At 53.7% G+C, this 17,942-nt stretch overlaps 1 protein-coding gene across 4 annotated transcripts in view; it reads right to left on the minus strand.

Annotated features, from left to right (window-relative positions):
* Window positions 1-17,942, minus strand: part of PAX5 (paired box 5) — a 194,601-nt gene that overhangs the window by 161,215 nt on the left and 15,444 nt on the right. For all 4 annotated transcript variants that reach the window (XM_008265136.4, XM_070054521.1, XM_051844072.2 and 1 more), the window contains exons 3-5: window positions 14,956-15,153; window positions 4,738-4,802; window positions 1,727-1,855 (exon numbers count right to left, since the gene is read on the minus strand). In XM_008265136.4, coding sequence (XP_008263358.2) covers window positions 1,727-1,855; window positions 4,738-4,802; window positions 14,956-15,153 — 392 coding nt within the window. The remainder of the gene's footprint in view (window positions 1-1,726; window positions 1,856-4,737; window positions 4,803-14,955; window positions 15,154-17,942) is intronic.

The following is a 17,942-nucleotide window of genomic DNA, read 5'->3' on the forward strand; positions in this document are numbered from 1 at the left end:
GAGCTGCTCCCCATGTCCTGTTTCTAGACCCCTCTCTGACTGGGTTATGTTCCTCTGGACACAACCCAGTGTGTCACTGTCCTCCTTAGAAGTCAACCAGTGTTGAGCTGAAGTGTAGCAGGTAAAGCCGCCGCCTGCAGTGCCACCATCCCATATGGGCATGGGTTTGAGTCCCAGCTGCTCCACGTCCAATCCAGCTCCTGGCTAATGTGCCTGGGAAAGCAGCAGAAGACAGTCCACATACGTGGGCCCCTGCACCTACACAGGAGACTTGGATGGAGTTCCAGGCTCAGCCCTGACTATTGTGGCCATTTAGGGAGCGAACTAGCAGATGGAAGATTTATCCCTCTCTTAGCTCTTTCAAATAAAAATAAATAAATCTTTTTTAAAAAAATTCAGTAGCCCCAATGGCCCAGCAGAGATCTGACCTGTGGATAACGGGCTGCCAGTCAAGACCAATGCCACCCACATACTGACCACTCTGCACCAGCCGGCACAGCATGCCACACAGCAAAGCAATCCTGTCTGTGCACGGCAAACATCAAACTACATTTTTTCTTCTTTCTCCCTAAACCTCTGCCCGGTTCCCCCACCCGAGTTCTGAGGGAGCCTCTTCCAAGCCCTCTCTCTCCACCCTGAGCAAACACAGCCGGCCCCAGCTGAGGCCCATCTGCTGCAAGCCCAGGTGTCAGTGGGAGAAAAGATGATAGCATCAACCCCATAAACCAACAGAGGTGGACGCCCACTGCCTCCTGCAGCACCGCGGCCAGCAACCCACCGCGTTAAAGACTTCCGACATCTGCTCCTGAGCGCCAGGAGCCGAGAGGGAGGTGAGGCAGGGGCCCCCACCCTCCGGCCGGCCGGGAATCAGCCTCACACCCCGCCCCCAACTCCAAATAGAGGCTAGGGCCCGGTGCGCCCAGCCCAGCCCAGCCCAGCCCTCCAGGCTCGACTTTCCAGCTACAGCCGGGAAGCGCTCTTAGGGTGTGCTCGCCAGGGCACACCTCCTTCCGCAGAGCTGGGGCGGGCAAGCCGCCGAGGTGAGGAGCGACTGAGTCAAGATCTCGGCCACACTGCCCTCGGGCCCTCCACCACGGCCTCGTTTTCGTCCTTTTGTGGTTTTTTTTTCCCTCCTGTTTCCTGACTAAGGGCGTCATTTCTCCTCTCAAATCCATGAATAAAGCAAAGGAGCAGCGGCGGTGGGGCCGTGGCCAGGGATGGCACCGGCGCACACACCATCAGCGTCATTCCTCCTCCCAACCCAAGGGCAAGGACGTCCAGCCCCCCTCCCCCCGGAGAGCGCCCCCACGGCCTCAACCCCCGGATGCCCCTCGAGCTGCAGGTCAGGGAGATGGCTGCTCGCTCTCCTCCAAGTTTTCCGCTCCTCCCCCCAACAAGGGGACACTGGCGTAGACCCCTCCACGGCCTGTCCTCCTGTGTCTGCATCCAGAGAGCACAAAGGCTAGGGCAGGCCGCATTCTCCACCCCAGAGAAGGAGGGGGAGGGTGCCAAGGGAAGCCATCAAAGAAGCCGCAGTCTCGGGCAGTTGCCTGTCTGCCCTCCCAAAGGGCTTGGCCCTTGCCCGTGTCCACGGAAGGGACAAGGAGCGGGACTCGGCCCTGGGCCGGGAAGGAGCGCTCCAGGCGGGCACCTCCGCTTCCACCCCTGAGAGCCCTAGCCAGACGCCATCGGTCCCCCCACGACAGAGCTGCAGGGTGTCTCCTACCTTCGTCTCTCTTGCGCTTGTTGGTGTCGGCGCTGGGCGACGTGATACCCAGGATGCCGCTGATGGAGTAGGACGAGCCAGCCGCGTCCGTGCTCACCGTCGACACCTGCGTCACGGAGCCTGTGGACACTGCACAGAGGGAGAGGGGCGGTCAGGGCAGGCAGGAGGCTGGGGCGGGGCTGGACGCTCCGGGCACTCACCGTTCCCTGGGCGGGGTGTGACTGCGGAGGGAGCAGCGGGCAGCCGGCAGGGCGGCTGTGTGCCCAGGCTCCATGCTGCTGGGGGAGGAGGAATCCCGGACAGAGTGGGAAGTGCATGGGCTCAGAGCCCGCCTGCCCTAGCACTGCAGAAAGCAGAGGGATGGAGAAGAGAAAGAGGGGATCTGAGGCCCTGCGTCAGCCAATGCTAAAAAAAAAAAAGACCTAGGAGGACCCTCTGGTCAAGTTCACTCCCTGTTCACAAGTTCACCCATGCACACACAGCCACGAAACAAACTTTGAATAGTCCCTTGCTAGCGTTTCTCTCCCACTTGGATCTGGGTTTTATTTTTTATGTTCATTGTTCATAGTGAACACGCCCTCCTCTAACTCTGAAAACAGGCTTAGAATCTAGATCAGGGAAGGGAGCCAGGGCTCCCCGCGATCACTGGTGCTGGGAACCCAGAGACTGAGGATGTCACCCTGCAGCCAAGCCGCTCCTCACTGATTACTAATGAGGCGGACTCAAGGGCTGCACGGAGCGGAGCGCAGGGTTTCTCACTTGGCGCGTGCAGCACCCCAGGTGCTATCCTTTGTCCCCATTTATCAAATGAGGCAACTGAGGCTCTGCAGGTTGCTCTGAGGCTGGGTCTCTAACTTCCCGCCCCCAGGATAAGAATGGAGGAGGGGACTTTGGGGCAAGTTTCATGTTACAGCCCCGGAGTCCCAGGGAGAGACAAGTCCATGGTCAAGGTCTTCTGCAGCTGTCCAGCTGGGTCTCCAGTGCTGAGCTGTGGGAAACCTGTCTTGGTTCAGACCTACAGACCAATCTCAGATCATTTCCTTGGGCTGTGACCAGCCGCAGGCTGGTGGAGCCGCCTTTGACTCAAAGCCTAGGAAATGACTCAAAGTGGCCATGGCTGGTGAGAGACTGCTGGTTGCTTTCCTTGGAGCAGATTCAGTTCCTCGCTCTTAGAGACCCAGAGGGCACGGGCCCTTCTTCTCCCATTTGACTTTGATTTTCAGATCTTCCTTAAGAGAACAGAAGCAGAAATCGTTAACTTCTGTTTTCCTTCTGCAGAAGCAGCTCCTCAAAATAGATTCATGCAAATCTCGCCACCTTTTCTGCCTTAAGGTGCAAAGCACAGAGGAAGAAGGGTCACTTGGTCCTTTCAACAACAAGAGTCACGTGTGTGTGACCAAGGCGCACCATGCTGCTGGCAGGACCTGTGGCATTGGTTTTGGTATTTTGTGATTTTTGTCCAAAGACCCAGAGTCCAGTACTGGCTCCACCATGGACTGCCAACTTGACCTTGGCCTTGTTATTTAATCTCTCCAAGCTGCAGAGTCCTCACTTCTCACTAGGTCTGTAAATTAGAAAGGGCTGTATACATGAGGGCTGTTGTTTTAATGGACATTTCTGCGACAAAGCAAGGCATTCCGTTGGACTACAGAATTGTTCCTCTCGACCAATGGAAAAAAAGGCATCCGTTTCTACTAGCCTGATTCTCATTGCGCCGTGATCCGAAACGGTTAAAGCCACAGGTGAAATTTCACCCTGAGACATTCTCCCAAGAAACCCTCAGAGCCGGTGGTTCCCTACCTGCTCCTTGAACTTCATCTCAGTCTTGCAATTTGTGTGTCAATTTCCCCCACTGGATGGAGGAGCCCTTGGGGACAGGGATCTTGTCCCGCTTCCTTGGGGCACTGGTGCCCAGCACAGCAGGGCCTAGCACACACTTTCTGAACACACCCTATGTGAGGAATCCTCTCATGGCAGGGGGGAAGCCTTTACCGTCTCTTACCCAGTGAGGCAACCATGGAGGATCACAGAGCACCTGGTTTGTGTCCCTCCATCCGCAAAAGAGGAAACAGGCTCAGAGAGACGAAGGGACATTCTGGGTTTACTGTGAGTCCACCACAGAGCTGAACTCACTGCCAGGCCATGGTGGTGAGGACATCATGGCTGAAGTTACAGAGGGCGCGGCCGTGCTGAGGCATGGAAATGCTACCCCGTCTGCGGCATCCTTACGGGAGCCTGATCGGGGCGGGGGAAACCAGCACTGACCAAGGCCTGCTGAATGGCTGGCTGCTTCCTGACCACTGTGGAACACCTTTCCTCCCAGGTAAGCACAGGTGTTTCCTTTAGCTCACCTGGAGAAACAGCACGCCTGAAATAGACACGAATCGCTTGCACGCAACGGTCATTGAAGGCGAGGCAAAGGCAAGGTCTGAACTCCCGCCCCTTCAAGCCGTACTCTCTCTCACTTCACTCCTGCGCACCTGCAGCCCCACCGGCAGCCCTCAACAGTTCACGGAACACAGGAGATCGAAGCGACAGAGACCCAGAGAAAGAAAGTTTGGGAAGTTTTGCCACATCTTCACTCAAGACTGCAAGTGCACAAAGAATTGTAGAAGGGCTGGTTGATAGGAGAAAAAAACACATTCAAAACTACTTACTGACTAATGATGCAGAAAATGTTATGAATAAGTATCCCTTTCTTGATTTATTACTTTAATTATCTGACATTCTATAGACCCCCATTAGTGGATTTTTTTTTTGGCTTAGATTTCAATTTTCTGTCTCATGGTGAAAGCTATTTATCATAATAATCAGTAAAATTCAAAACCTTTTAGCAGTATTTATAAAATTCATTTACCAGGTTCAGCCCTTGGAGAATGACAAAGAAGGCGCATTAGTACGCATGCCGAAGTGTTTTATGCAGAATTATCTGTCCATAAGAATGATTAAAAGTTCTTTAGAATAGTTGGAGCCCATTAGAGTTCTCAATTTTTTTTTAAAGTTCTTCTTACCTATGCTGTGACTGGAAGCTGGGACCGGCTGATTGGGTGGCTGCTGTACTTTTGTCCGGATGATCCTGCAGCAATTGGGGAAAAAAAAAAAAAAGGCTGCTTACCACCACCAGGAAGGAGGAGACACCACAAGGAGCAACGAATGCACAACCGGAAACTCCATACCCAGGCTGAGCCGCAGAGCAAGCTGGGACAGGAAGAAAGGCAGGGGTGGGGCGGGGTGGCGCCCCTTGAACTTGGTCTGGGAGTTGGGAGAGGGGAAGAATGGCGGACTAGTGCAGCTCCTCCTCAGTCGCCTGGGTGTTCTGCAGTGACTTGCATGTCCTGTCTGGGCCTTGAGCACCCCTTCTGGGCAAGGGGATGATGTGCTAACATTAGGAGGAGGCATCCTTTCTCAGCTACAGTCCCAGCTCCATAAGCAGCTCACTGAGTGACTTCTGGGTGTTCCTGCCTTTGCCTAGAGCTCAGCCTCTCCTGTGGGCCTGAATACAATAGAGGAGCTGAAACCAACCACTCTTTGCCTATTTTAAGCCATCACAACCCTTTTTAAAGATGTATTTATTTAGGGGCCGGTGCTATGGCATAGCAGTAAAGCTGCTGCCTGCAGTGCCGGCATCCCATATGGGCACCGGTTCAAGTTCTGACTGCTCCACTTCTGATCCAGCTCTCTACTGTGGCCTGGGAAGGCAGTAGAAGATGGCCCAAGTCCTTGGGCCCCTGCACCTGCATGGGCCAGGCTGAAACCAGGAGCCAGCACCTCTACCCGGGTCTCCCATGTGGGTGGCAGGGACTCAAGTACTTGAGCCATGACTCCCAGGAACTTTAGCAAGGAGATGGATGGGAAGAAGAGCAGCTGAAATTCAAACCAGCGCTGAAATGGGATGCATGCGTCCCACACGGCAGCATACCAGCTGCTCCTCAACACCCACCTCCCCAAATCCTTTCTTTAAAAATGAATATCTTGGGGCCAGTGTTGTGGCATGGTGGGTAAAGTTGCCACTTGCAACGCCAGCATCCCATATGGGTGCTGGTTCGAGTCTCAGCTGCTCCACTTCAGATCTAGCTCCCTGCTGTGGCCTGGGAAAGCAGTAGAAGATGGCCCAGGTGCTTGGGACACTGCACCCATGTGGGAGACCCAGAAGCAGCTCCAGGCTCCTGGCTTTGGCCTGGCCCAGCACTGGCTGTTGCGACCATCTGGGAAGTGATCCTGCAGATGGAAAATTTGTCTTTCTCTCTCAACTCTGACTTTCAATAAAACAAAATAAATCTTTTAAAAAAAGAAAATCTTGTGAAAGAGATGACAGCAATACAGTGTCCCCTTCACCCCGGGCAGCTCTGAGGGCCTCTGCAGCACTTTGGGCCCTAGGGAGCCTCCTTTGAAAACTTTGCCCTGGGACAACGCACGGGCCCTCCGTGAGTCAGGGAACCCGGCGCGTCTGAAAGAACAGAATACAGCCTAGACCACAACTCCCTTTGGGCGCTGCAAGAAAGTTCTGCCCCGGCATTTGGGGAGATGGGCGGGTTGTAATAAAATGCTCATGTCTTTGGAAAGTTCTACTCCAACCTCAAGCTGCTACCTTTCAAAAAAGTAATTTACTAGTTTTTTTCTTTGCTCTCTCATTATAAAAGTAATGTGGGTGTGGGTGTTGTGGCACAGTGGGTTAAGTAGCCCTTGGTGGTCAGACTCCCATCTCCCATCCAGCTCCCTGCTGATGCACCTGGGAAGGCAGCAGACGGCCATCCTTGTGGGAGACCCAGATGCAGCTCTTGGCTCCTGACTTTGGCCTAGCCCAGCCCTGCCGGTATTTGGGGAGTAAAACAGCAAACAGAAGATGTCACTTTCTCTCTCTCTCTCTCTCTCTCTCTCTCTCTCTCTCTTTCTCCCTCTCTCTCTCCCCCTCCCTCCCTCTCTCTGTTGTTTTGCTTTATAAATAAATAAATCTTTTTTGAAAAATAAAAAAGACATAATGGGTTCACTGGAATCTATTTGGACATCATGGAAAAATACACAGAAGACATCAGATATCACATTTTGGAATGTCCCAAATACCAACACTGCTGTGCATATTTAGAAATAGGCACTTTAGGGGGCCAGCACTGTGGCTCAGCGGGTTAATGCCCTGGCCTGAAGCGCTGGCATCCCATATGGGCACCAGTCTAGTCCCGGCTGTTCCTCTTCTGATCCGGCTCTCTGCTTTGGCCTGGGAAAGCAGTGAAAGATGGCCCAAGTCCTTGGGCCCCTGCACCCGCGTGGGAGACCTGGAAGAGGCTCCTGGCTCCTGATTTTGGATCGGCGCAGCTCCGGCCATAGCAGCCATCTGGGAAGTGAGCCATCGGATCCATCGGATGGAAGACTCTCTCTCTCTCTCTCTCTCTCTCTCTCGCCCTATCCTCTCTCTGTGTAACTCTGACTTTCAAATAAATAAATAAATAAATCTTTGAACAACAAAAAAAAAATATGCACTTTCAACAATGTCAGTATTATACCATGTGTGCAGTCTGGTATCTTGCTCTTTTCCCATAATATTCCATGAGGAGCTTTTTCACATTCTGGACCATCACACCTGAAGTTCATTCCAAGGCCACACCAGGGCTCTGAACAGGAGTAGCAGTTGCCTCCCCATAAACTCGCTGGGCAAAGCCTCTGCCCTCCCCGACTTGACGGTTGGTCTGGGTGCCCTGGAAGCACCTGTTGGCCCCACAGTCTGGCCCCAGGCCTTTTGCCCTTTTGTTGGCCTAAGTGTTTATCTGCTTTCTCCAATATTCAAACACTTATCCTAACTAACGAAAACAGAGCATATTGGACAAAGACCTGGTCTTCCTCCCAGCTGGAATCGAGGGGGTGTCTGATCTCATCTGTGTATCATGTATGTCACACACGTCCTGTGTGTGCATGTCCATAGAGACATACAGGAAGACACGGCTACAACAAACATCGACACGGTTTAAACTTATCGTAAAACATTTCCTAACTATTTCCCACTGCAGTCTTGTTTACCGTGCTGTTTTCAAAGTCTCATCTGGTTATTAAATTTGTACATAAGCCAAACAAAGAAAATTACGCTTTCCTCCCTTTTCTTTTAAAATATTTGTAAATCATCGGTGCTCACATTCGCCAGAAGACAAATAAATGAAGTATTCATAAATCACAGGGAAACTATCCTCAAGCCCTTCAAATCATGGAGAGGCAGCTCCGGCACAGCGATTAGGAGTGCAGGCTCTGCAACCAGACTGCTGGGGTTTGGAACTCAGCCCTGCAATTAGCCGGCTCCATGGCCTTGGGTAAAACCCCCTGGCTTCAGTTGCCTTATCTCTAAAGTGGGACTGAGACTCTTGCCACCTCAGAGGGTGATTCTTAGAATTAAAATAACAAGCTACTTAGAAGAGCCATTGCTAGATAGTGAGTGAGTGCTCATAGAATATTCGTATAGTTTTACCTATGCTGTGAAAAGCACACAGCCCCTTGGGAAACTGCGGATGGGGAGGTAGCCATCTCTCTACTTATTAAAAAAAAAAAAAAGATTTTTTTTTTCTATTTGAAAGACAGAGTTACAGAGAGACAAAGGAAGAGATTGAGAGAGAGAGAGAGATCTTCCATTCACTGCTTCACTCCCCAAATGGCTCCAACAGCTGGGGCTGGGCCAGACCAAAGTGAGGAGCCAGGAGCTTCTCCTGAGTCTCTCAACATGGGCTCAGGGGCCCAAGCACTTGGGCCATCTTTGGCTGTTTTCTCAGGTGCATTAGCAGGGAGCTGGATGTGAAGTGGAGTAGCTGGGACTCGAACCAGCACTCACATTAGATGGTGGCATCGCAGGCAGCAGCTTAACCCATTACATCACAATGCTGGCCCCACTTTTTTTTTTTTTATGTTTATTTGAAAGTCAGAGTTACAGAGAGAGAGAGAGGGTGTGCCAGAGAGACAGAGAGAGAGAGAGAGAGAGAGAGAGAGATCTTCCATCCGCTGGTTCGCTCCCCAGAGGGCTGCCCCTCTCTGTTTCAGGGTTGCAGAGGGACTGTCCTCTATGGGGGAATCCCAGCATAGTAAGGAATCCCCCACAGCCATCCCCAGGGGTGAGGGATTTTACCCAACTGCTTGCAGACACCAAGTAAAAGTGAGAAGCAGCACCTTCCTCTGGGAGGAAACAGCGGTGGGGAGAGAGGCTATAACTGAATCACAGCGGCTCTACGGAGAATTTAAGTGGGGCATCTCAGACAAATGCTGGTTCAAGTCCCGGCTGCTCCACTTCCGATCCAGCTCCCTGCTAATGGCCTTGGAGAGCAGCAGAGTGCTTGGACCCCTGCACCCATGTGGGAGACCTGGATGGAGTTCTAGGCTCCAGGCTTCGGCCTGGCCCAGCCCCAGCCATTGGGGCCATTTGGGGATCGAACTAGCAGACGGAAACCTCTCCCTCTCTGTCTTTCCCTCTCTCTCTGCAACTCTGCCTTTCAAATAAATAAAAATAAAATCAGTCTTTAAAAAAAAGAAAGACATTTAAGTTAAAAAGTGACAAGCACAACAAGAATGCACTCAGGACCCTGTCAGAGCTGGAGACGGCGCAGGCTGAGTGGTAGTCACCACTAAAAGGCACGCTCCTGAGCCTGGATCCCACTGGAACATCATGAATGATCCACCAGGGAAGGCCGCTCAGCAGGTCACCTATTCCCACAGACGGGGAGACGAAAGCACAGAGTGCTCAAGTGACCTTCCCAGGGTCACACAGCAAATCAGCAAAGACTGAGCACTGTGCAAAGGAAGTCATCCCTGTGCTAAATGCTTCCTAGATGGGTACGAGTTCCACCTAGAACCTGAGCGTGAAAACTCCAAGGGCCTTCCGGTCCTGCAGGCATCTGAGGGGCCCGCCTCCACAGCTCTCCCTCTCCTTTGAAGGCTAGGCTGCCATGGGCGCAGCATGAAGCTTGGGCCATCAGCTGGGCTCAAACCCAAAAACTTGCGGTCCTCTGGGGTGCAGCCGGGGGGTGGGGCCCAGGCAGCAGCAGGCCTGAGACTGATACGGGGAAGAAAGAGCGGCTGGGTCAGCAGTCTCAGGAGCTTGAGGCCAACATCAGCATGAAGAGCAGAATTCCCAGCCTGTCTTCCACAGACCCTCTCCGGCACAGAACACTGCGTGGGATGGTTCTTTGTGTTTGAATTAGTTGCTAATAAATGCCTGACTTCTAGTTTGTCTTGAGAGCTCAGAACACCCAGCGACGCTAGCTTGGCATTCTCGCATGTCAGCCACCGTCAGTGCTAAAGTGAGCTGCCTCCCCCGTCCTGGAGAGAGTGCATATGACTAGGACCTCTGAGCCCCCGATTGAGAGCCCTGGCACTGGCACACAAGAGGAAGACCCCATTCCGCCCACCGTCGGAGCCAGCTCTGGGACAGCCACTTCCATCAGACTGGAAGGTGGGATTCCCAGAGCCCCTCTTGGAGGCAGTGCAGCGGCCCCACACCTGTTTGTCCTTAAGAAGCCCCAGGAGCGAGCTGGTGCGGTCCCAGCATGTCTCCCACGAGCCTGGCAGAGCTGGCCCAACGCTACTTGAGGACCCCATGCCGGGTCATGGTTTCTCAGGCCAATGCCCCTGCAAACAGCAGGAAGGCGCGCATTTCTGGGGGTAGACAGTGGGGAGAACTCCACGGCCACCCAAACAGCTCCGAGTTCAGCCGCGGAGGCCTCGCTAGCTGTTGGAGGCAGGAGAATGGGCGGATGCCGCCCCTTACTCAGGGGCGGTGATGTCGGCCAAGCAGGGGTTTAGAAGCTGCGTCCCTTTGAAGGCAAGGAGAGCGCTACCTTGCCTTTGCAAAACACAACAGGGGCGAGTGGAATGCCTTGGCATCAGAATGCCCGCGCTTAGTGAGCACTCATTGAAGAGGGCGGCAGTGAGGGGCCTCCACGGGGCGCAGCGGGCAGGCGAGCGATGCCGGCATCGCACATGCGCGCTGGTTCCAGTCCCAGCTGCTCCATTTCCAATCCAGCTCTCTGCTATGGCCTGGGAAAGCAGCAGAAGATGGCCCAAGTCCTTGGACCCCTGCCACCCACATAGGAGACCCGGATGGAGTTCCTGGCTCCTGGCTTCTACTCAGACCAGCCCCAGCCATTGGGGCCATTTGGGGAGTGAACCAGTAGATGGGAGATCTCTCTCTCTCTCTCTCTCTCTCTCTCTCTCTCTCTTTCTCCCTCTTTCTCTCTCTTTCTATAACTCTGACTTTCAGATACATTTTTAGAAAATATTTTTAATTAAAGAAAGGAGTGCAGTGAGGAGCCACAGGGCGTGCCTAAAGACAGCAGACAGTCAGCAAAGTGCGCAGCTGCGAGACCCTGGGGTGGAGCAGGGAAGACATCTGGCCCCACCCCGCCCGCCCCTCTCAGCTCCTCAGGTCTCCCCTGCAGATGCTACACGGCAGCGGTGGGAGGACACGGCCTCCCCTCCTCTCTCCGTCTCAAAGTCCCTGGGCCTCAGGAGACAGTCAGGCCTTGAGGGCTACAGAAGTCAAAGCCCCTCAGAGGCCCGGGACACGCGGAGGGCCCTGAGAAGCCGGCGCGGGCCCTGCCTGCAGCTCTGGGACAGAGCGCCTGCTGCCCCCATAAGACCCCCTCCGTAGCTTTGGCCACATCTGTGACCACAGCTCGGTTTGCTTCTCATGTTCACTTCTGATAACCTGCTGAAGCCACTTCATTTCCTGAGCCAATTGTAGTTTCCCACAAGGGGGGGTGGGGGTGGGGGGGCGGCCCTAAAGCCAACAGCCTCATTGGTTTGGTCTGCGAGGCATCTGTCAAGAACACATCCAAATAAATTCATCACGGAACAATGTTCAAGGCAGGTATTTGGGGTAGTGGTTAAGATGCTGTTTGTGGCCAGCGCCGCGGCTCACTAGGCTAATCCTCCGCCTAGCGGCGCCGGCACACCAGGTTCTAGTCCTGGTCGGGGCTCCGGATTCTGTCCCGGTTGCCCCTCTTCCAGGCCAGCTCTCTGCTGTGGCCCGGGAGTGCAGTGGAGGATGGCCCAGGTGCTTGGGCCCTGCACCCCATGGGAGACCAGGAAAAGCATCTGGCTCCTGGCTCCTGCCATCGGATCAGCGCGGTGCGCCGGCCGCAGCGCGCCGGCCGCGGCGGCCATTGGAGGGTGAACCAACGGCAAAGGAAGACCTTTCTCTCTGTCTCTCTCTCTCACTGTCCACTCTGCCTGTCAAAAAAAAAAAAAAAAAAAAAAAAAGATGCTGTTTGTGGGGGCCAGTGCTGTGGCACAGCAGGGAAAGCCGCCATCCACAGTGCCCACATCCCATATGGGTGCCAGTTCGAGTCCCGGCTGCTCCACTTCCAATCCAGCTCTCTGCCTATGGCCTGGGAGAGTAGTAGAAGATGGATCAAGTCCTTCAGCTCCTGCACCCCCATGGGAGACCCAGAAGAAGCTCCTGGCTCCTGGCTTCAGATCAGCGCAGCTCTGGCCGTTGCGGCCATCTGGGGAGTGAACCATCAGATGGAAGCCTCTCTCTCTCTCTTTCTCTCTCTCTGCCACTGCCTCTCTGTAACTCTGACTTTCAAGTAAATAAACAAAAAAAATCTTAAAAAACAAAAATGATGCTACTTGGCACACCTGCATTCCACACTGGAGTGTCTGGGTTCCAGTCCTGGCTCCACTCCCAACTCCAGCTTCCTGCAGGGGTGCACCTTGGGAGACAGTACAGAATAGCTCAAACACTGGGCCTGTGCTACTCACCGGGGAAGCCCAGATGGAGTCCTAGGCTCCTGGCTTAGGCTTGGCCCAGCCCTGAGTATTGCAGGCATTTGGAGAGTGAACCAAAGGAGGAAGCTGGATCTCTCTCTCTTGCCCTCTCTCTTTCTTGCTCTCTCTCTGTCTGTCTGTCTCTTGCTCTGCCTGTCTGGCTCTGGCTCTGTTTCTCTGCGTTTCAAGTAAAATGAAAAGAGTTTGTTTGCTTGTTTGTTTGTTTTTACAAAAGGGGGAAAAGTGTCAAACCTACCCTTTAAAACCAAATACTTGCCATCCTCGTATTACAGAGACTGTAACCAGAGCCAGGAGCCCCGGAAGTGGTTACGCTGTCCTGCACCAGGTCCTTTTTCCACTTGAGATTAGTTGCCACCATTCAAAGATGTAAAGATTTCACAAACACACATATGCACAAGTCCTAGCTTCTGGCTTCTCTCAATGAATGGAAAAAACCTGGTGAATAGCACCCCCACATCCTGGGAGCGCCAGCGGCAGCTGAGAAACGACTGTCCCAGGCCTGCACTGTCTAGTCTCCCACAGACCCTCTCTCTCCCTATTGTCTCATACCTGGCCTGCAGCCCTCAGTCCATTACCCGCCTGGTACCATGGAAGGCATTAGAGCTTATGACCCACGGACCACCTGAAGTTATCTTGGGAACCACTGACTATATGTAGACCATACGGTGGGAACCTTCCAGGCCTCCGAAGCCTGACTTGGCCGAGGTTCCCCTGCAGAAGAGGTGAAGCCGTGCGCCCTGCTCCTCACCCACCCTATTGGAGGCCCAGAGAAAAGTTGCAATGCTTCGTGCCATGCAAATCCTGCGGTGAGTCAGAAGCAGGGGACTCACAAAGCACCCTGGAGCATCCTTCATAGCCCAGAAGAAGAATGAGAGTTACCACTGCCCCCAGCCCAGAACCGCCACCGCCTCCCCCACAGCTGGGTGCAGGCTGAAAGGGCGCATGAGAATCCCCTGTGGAGCACAGACTGAGCCTGGTTCCCACCTCTGGGCCTCAGTAAAGGTTTGCTGATTAGAACCAAAGCCAAGGGCGTGGCCTAGCGGGTAAGCCTACAGTGCCGGCATCCCATATGGGTGCCAGTTCCAGTCCTGGCTGCTCCACTCCCAATCCAGCTCTCTGCTGTGGCCTGGAAAAGCAGTGGAAGATGGCCCAAATCCTTTGACCCCTGTACCCACATGGGAGACCCAGAAGAAGCTCCCAGCTCCTGGCTTCAGATCAGCACAGCTCCGGCTATTCGGCCAATTGGGAAGTGAACCAACGGATGGAAGACCTCTCCCTCTCTCTCTCTGCCTCTCCTCTCTCTATGTAAATGTGACTTTCAAATAAAATAAATAAATATTAAAAGAGAGAGAGAGAGAGGAACCAAAGCCAGGCGAGCAGCTCAGGAAGCAGCAGGGCTCAGCGCATCAGCACACCCACACCCACACCCTCACACAGCGACCGTGCATCTGATCACTGCCCAAGGAACAAGTGTCCCAAGTGTCCGTACCGACGGGACCTCGGAGGCGTGCCAGTGTGACCACCTCTTTCTGCACAAGTGAGGGGTCCCCTGTGCCCAGGCAGACTCTGCGTTGACCTTGGAGAGAGGGGAACTGTCCAAGTTTTCAGTCTGTTGGCTTATTTATTTATTTATTTATTGGAGTTTAGCGAACACTCATGGCTGTTCCTCTCACAGCCTCATCTCTAACTCTGGCTTTAAGTGGAGTGCAGATTATAATAGAAAACTTTCTTCTGGAAATGTATTTTTCAAGCTCTGAGCGTGTCATTCGATCAGACTGGGGAAGAGAGGGAGCCGTGGTGGCGCCCAGGCAGGTCCATGCCTGCCCCCTCTGCCCGCCCCCGGGGTTCCTCTGGCTCTTTCTCTCCAGGGGAGAGGGCAGTCCCCTCACTGCAGAGCAGCTCAGCCTCCTGTACGGGCCCCTGGGAGCTGGGAGAGCCACAGGAGAGCCGCCAGGGCCCTGGGCACTCGGAGAGAGGGGGACAGAGCTCACGGGGGCTGAGGCTGAGCAGGAATAAGGAGCCCAGCATTCCAGCCCCGCGTCAGGGCTCTGCTCTGCACTCTCCCTGGCTCAGCCTCTGGGCAAAGTGCAGGTGGAATATCCCTCCTAGGAGCCTCTGGGGCGGCCCTGGGTGAATACCCGGAGCCCAGGCACAGTGACTTTTGTCATGACTCCGGCAGGACAGTTCACTGCACGGTGCTCCACATACAGGGGCAGGTGGAGACGGGAGGGATGGGAGAAATCTCAAGCAGCCAGGGCGTCGGCACACCATCTCCCGCCCCGGCCCAGGGCCCACATTGCAGAGAGAAGAGAAAGGCAGCAGAGCCCCAGCAGCCCCGTTAGTCTCCCTCCTGTCCGGTCACCCCAGAGCAGCCCAGTTGCAAGGAGAGACCAAGCCTTTAGGGAAGGCACACACACTGCCTCTGGGCCCACGCCCCACCCAGTCCCCAGCCCCCCACGGCCACCCACCCTCACCTGTTGATGGAACTGACGCTGGGCACGGTGTCATTGTCACACACTCGCTCCGCCAGCAGCCGGTCCCTGATCTCCCAGGCGAACATGGTGGGGTTTTGGCGTTTATACTCAGCGATCTTCTCCACCACTTTGGGCGTGGCAACCTTTGGTTTGGATCCTCCGATTACCCCAGGCTTGATGCTTCCTGTCTCGTAATACCTAGGACCCAAGGACAAAGAGACTTAGCCACGAGGAGCCGCGAAATGCACAAACATTTGAGATGCGGCTGGCACTGTGAATACAAAATACACACCAGACTGTAAAGGTTCAGGACAAAAAAATGTAAAACACCTCATTAATAATTATATATGTGGACACGATCATTTTCAGAGATTGTCAACTGCAAACAAAGCTCACACATTAGACTTCCTCTGGACAGCGTTAGCAGGACACGACACACTCACAGAATTCTCTCCCATCCGTAAGCCATTCTAGAAAGCTCTCAAGTCAGTTCTCTCATTCGATCCTCGAGAGTTCCGGAGCACATTCCCCGGGTCTTGCCAAAGCTCCCGGGGAAAATACACGCTATGAAAAAACGATGCATGGGTTTCAAAATTTCCTTGCTCCGAAGTACATTTCTCTTTCCACTTCCATTTTTCCATGGACTTTTTGAAGTACCCTTGGAAAGTGCGTTGAGTGAATGAACAAATAAGTGAATCGATAACCGTCTACAAGCATAAAACAGGGATTCTCGGGGATGAACCGGCTTCCCCCGGGGGCACACAGGACCAAGCGACCAAGCCAGGACTGTCGCCCAGCCCTCTGAACTAACATTTCCTCCGAAAGGCGGCCCTGCCTGGGGACTCACCAGGCTTTCCATTCCCTGGCAGAATCGCCAGCATCCTGTGAAACTATCCCCCAAAAACACAACCTGGTTTTTGTTTTTTGTTTTTTGTTTTTTTTCTGTAGAAAAAAACAATAACCCTGGTGTGGAATTAAAAAGAGTGCTGGATTCCGGAATTAACTGGAAATGTGTGTTGTACGTCAAAACCCAAGCAATCAGCAAAACCAACCACAAGTCGCGGCAGCTCCTCCAGAGACCTCCCTGGAGGTAAATGGCTGTTTCTAAGGACATTTCCATGCTATCAGCTTTTCCTCGTTAACGCAAATAGGATGTCAGGGTTTTACAGTGAAACCGAGACCAGGGAGAGTGTGCCATGAAAGATCTTTTCAGGGGGAAAAAATGACTTGATTCCTTTCTGAATCTGAGCCGTCACTCGATGTCTCTCTCAATATGTACACAGGAATTCTTGCCTTTCTCTTTCAAAGGAGATTATCTCGCAGTTGGATGTTTTTGTCACCAATAAGACATCTCAGAAATGACTAGTAATTTTCAGCCCCGACGAGAGTTTATAATAAGTGAGGGAAGGAGGTGCTCTTGGAACGGGAGGGCAATGTCACCCAGGAACAATGACTGGGCACGTTTATAGAGTTGCCTGGGTAGGTCTGCCTAGGGCCCAGTTAGCGAATGTTCGAGAAGAGATGGAATAATTTGGGAGCAGTGATGTGGAAGTGAAAATTCTATTTTTCATCGAGAAGGAGGAATCATTCGCAAATGTTGACTCCAAGGCAAACTTCAACCTCTCTGCTCTCTCTCTCTGCGGGGAGGAAGGTTGCTTTCATCAATTTTTCTGTAATTGCTGATAAATGACCTCTTACGAACAAGTTTCCCAACATAGCCAAGAAAATACTTTCTTTGCCACAGCTCGAGAAAAGTGCCAGAATGAGGGCAGCCAGCAGCCTGTGCGGCCCTGCATCGTCCTGCCCACCTCCCCACTGAAAGACGAGTTTTATGAGAACACAGCTCGTCACTCTGGCACAGCGCTGCCTCAGGTGCGCTCGGCCCTCACACCAATCCTGTGAGGAAGCCAGGGCTTTGCTTCTAGAAGGGAAAACAGATGATCGGAAGGCTGAGCAACTCGGCCACCTTCCCGCTGGAAGGCAGAGCCAGCCCCGACTTTGAATCCTGACCCGACCCGGCGCGCTTCTCACCAAAGCAAACTGTCGTTTTGCTTTTAAAAACAGAAAGAATGATGATGAGCCTTTGCCACTCTAGAGAGGTTTCCTCTTCCCCATTTTCTCAGGCTTCTGCCATGCATTCTCTCACTTGCTCCATAGTCACTGAGCGCCTGGTGCGGCGGCTGTGGTCCCGGGGAGGTGCTCACAGACACACAGACAACCCTGGGCTGGACACTCAGAACACACCCGTCGGCAACTCCCAGAAGGCAGAGGATAAAGGCCAGGCTCGTCCATGGCAATGGGTGGCGCCGCTCAGGGCTCAGGGCCCAGGGCCCATCCCACCTGAACAGTGCCAACCGTGGCAGGCTGTGGTCTGGACGCGAGAGATCTCTGTCTTCCTTTTGACTGACACGTGGACCTGGCACTTAGAAGGCAACCTTGACCTTCCCAAACCCCTAACTTGCATGTGTGTCAGCGAGGGTTCAGACTTAACAGCCATCCTTTCACGCTGGCGAAACAGCCGAGCGGTGCTTTGGCTTACAGACAAAAGACGCCCGGCAGCCGCCACCACACGGCGTCCTCCAGTGCAGACAGCGTGGGTTTGGGAGTGAAGAGGAGCAGGTGCGAGGCAGTGGCTGGGACACTGACCCTCCACGGGGCCCTGCTCAACTCCCTCGGCCTCTCCAGGCCTGGGTCATCCCGTTTGCAGACTGCAGCAAGGACGTCTGTCCTGCTCGCCTTGCAGGGCCAGCGTGGGGACAGAAACACAGACTGGTTCGGACAGAGCTTTGCAAAACACACATCAAAGAGCAGGCCTCGAGGGTGAACAGCCTGAATGCTGATTAATACTGTGTGACCCAGCACCCAGTTGCAAAGGACCAAATCCTCCCAAGAGGTTCCTGTGAACAGAGACGACAGCCAGGCCCTGGGTGCACGTCCCTCTGCCTCCCACACCACCGGGCTGTGCCGCCTGAGCCTCTTGGGGCCAG

The sequence above is a fragment of the Oryctolagus cuniculus genome, chromosome 1 (genome assembly GCF_964237555.1).
Source record: "Oryctolagus cuniculus chromosome 1, mOryCun1.1, whole genome shotgun sequence".
In the NCBI taxonomy this organism is placed as follows: Eukaryota; Metazoa; Chordata; class Mammalia; order Lagomorpha; family Leporidae; genus Oryctolagus; species Oryctolagus cuniculus.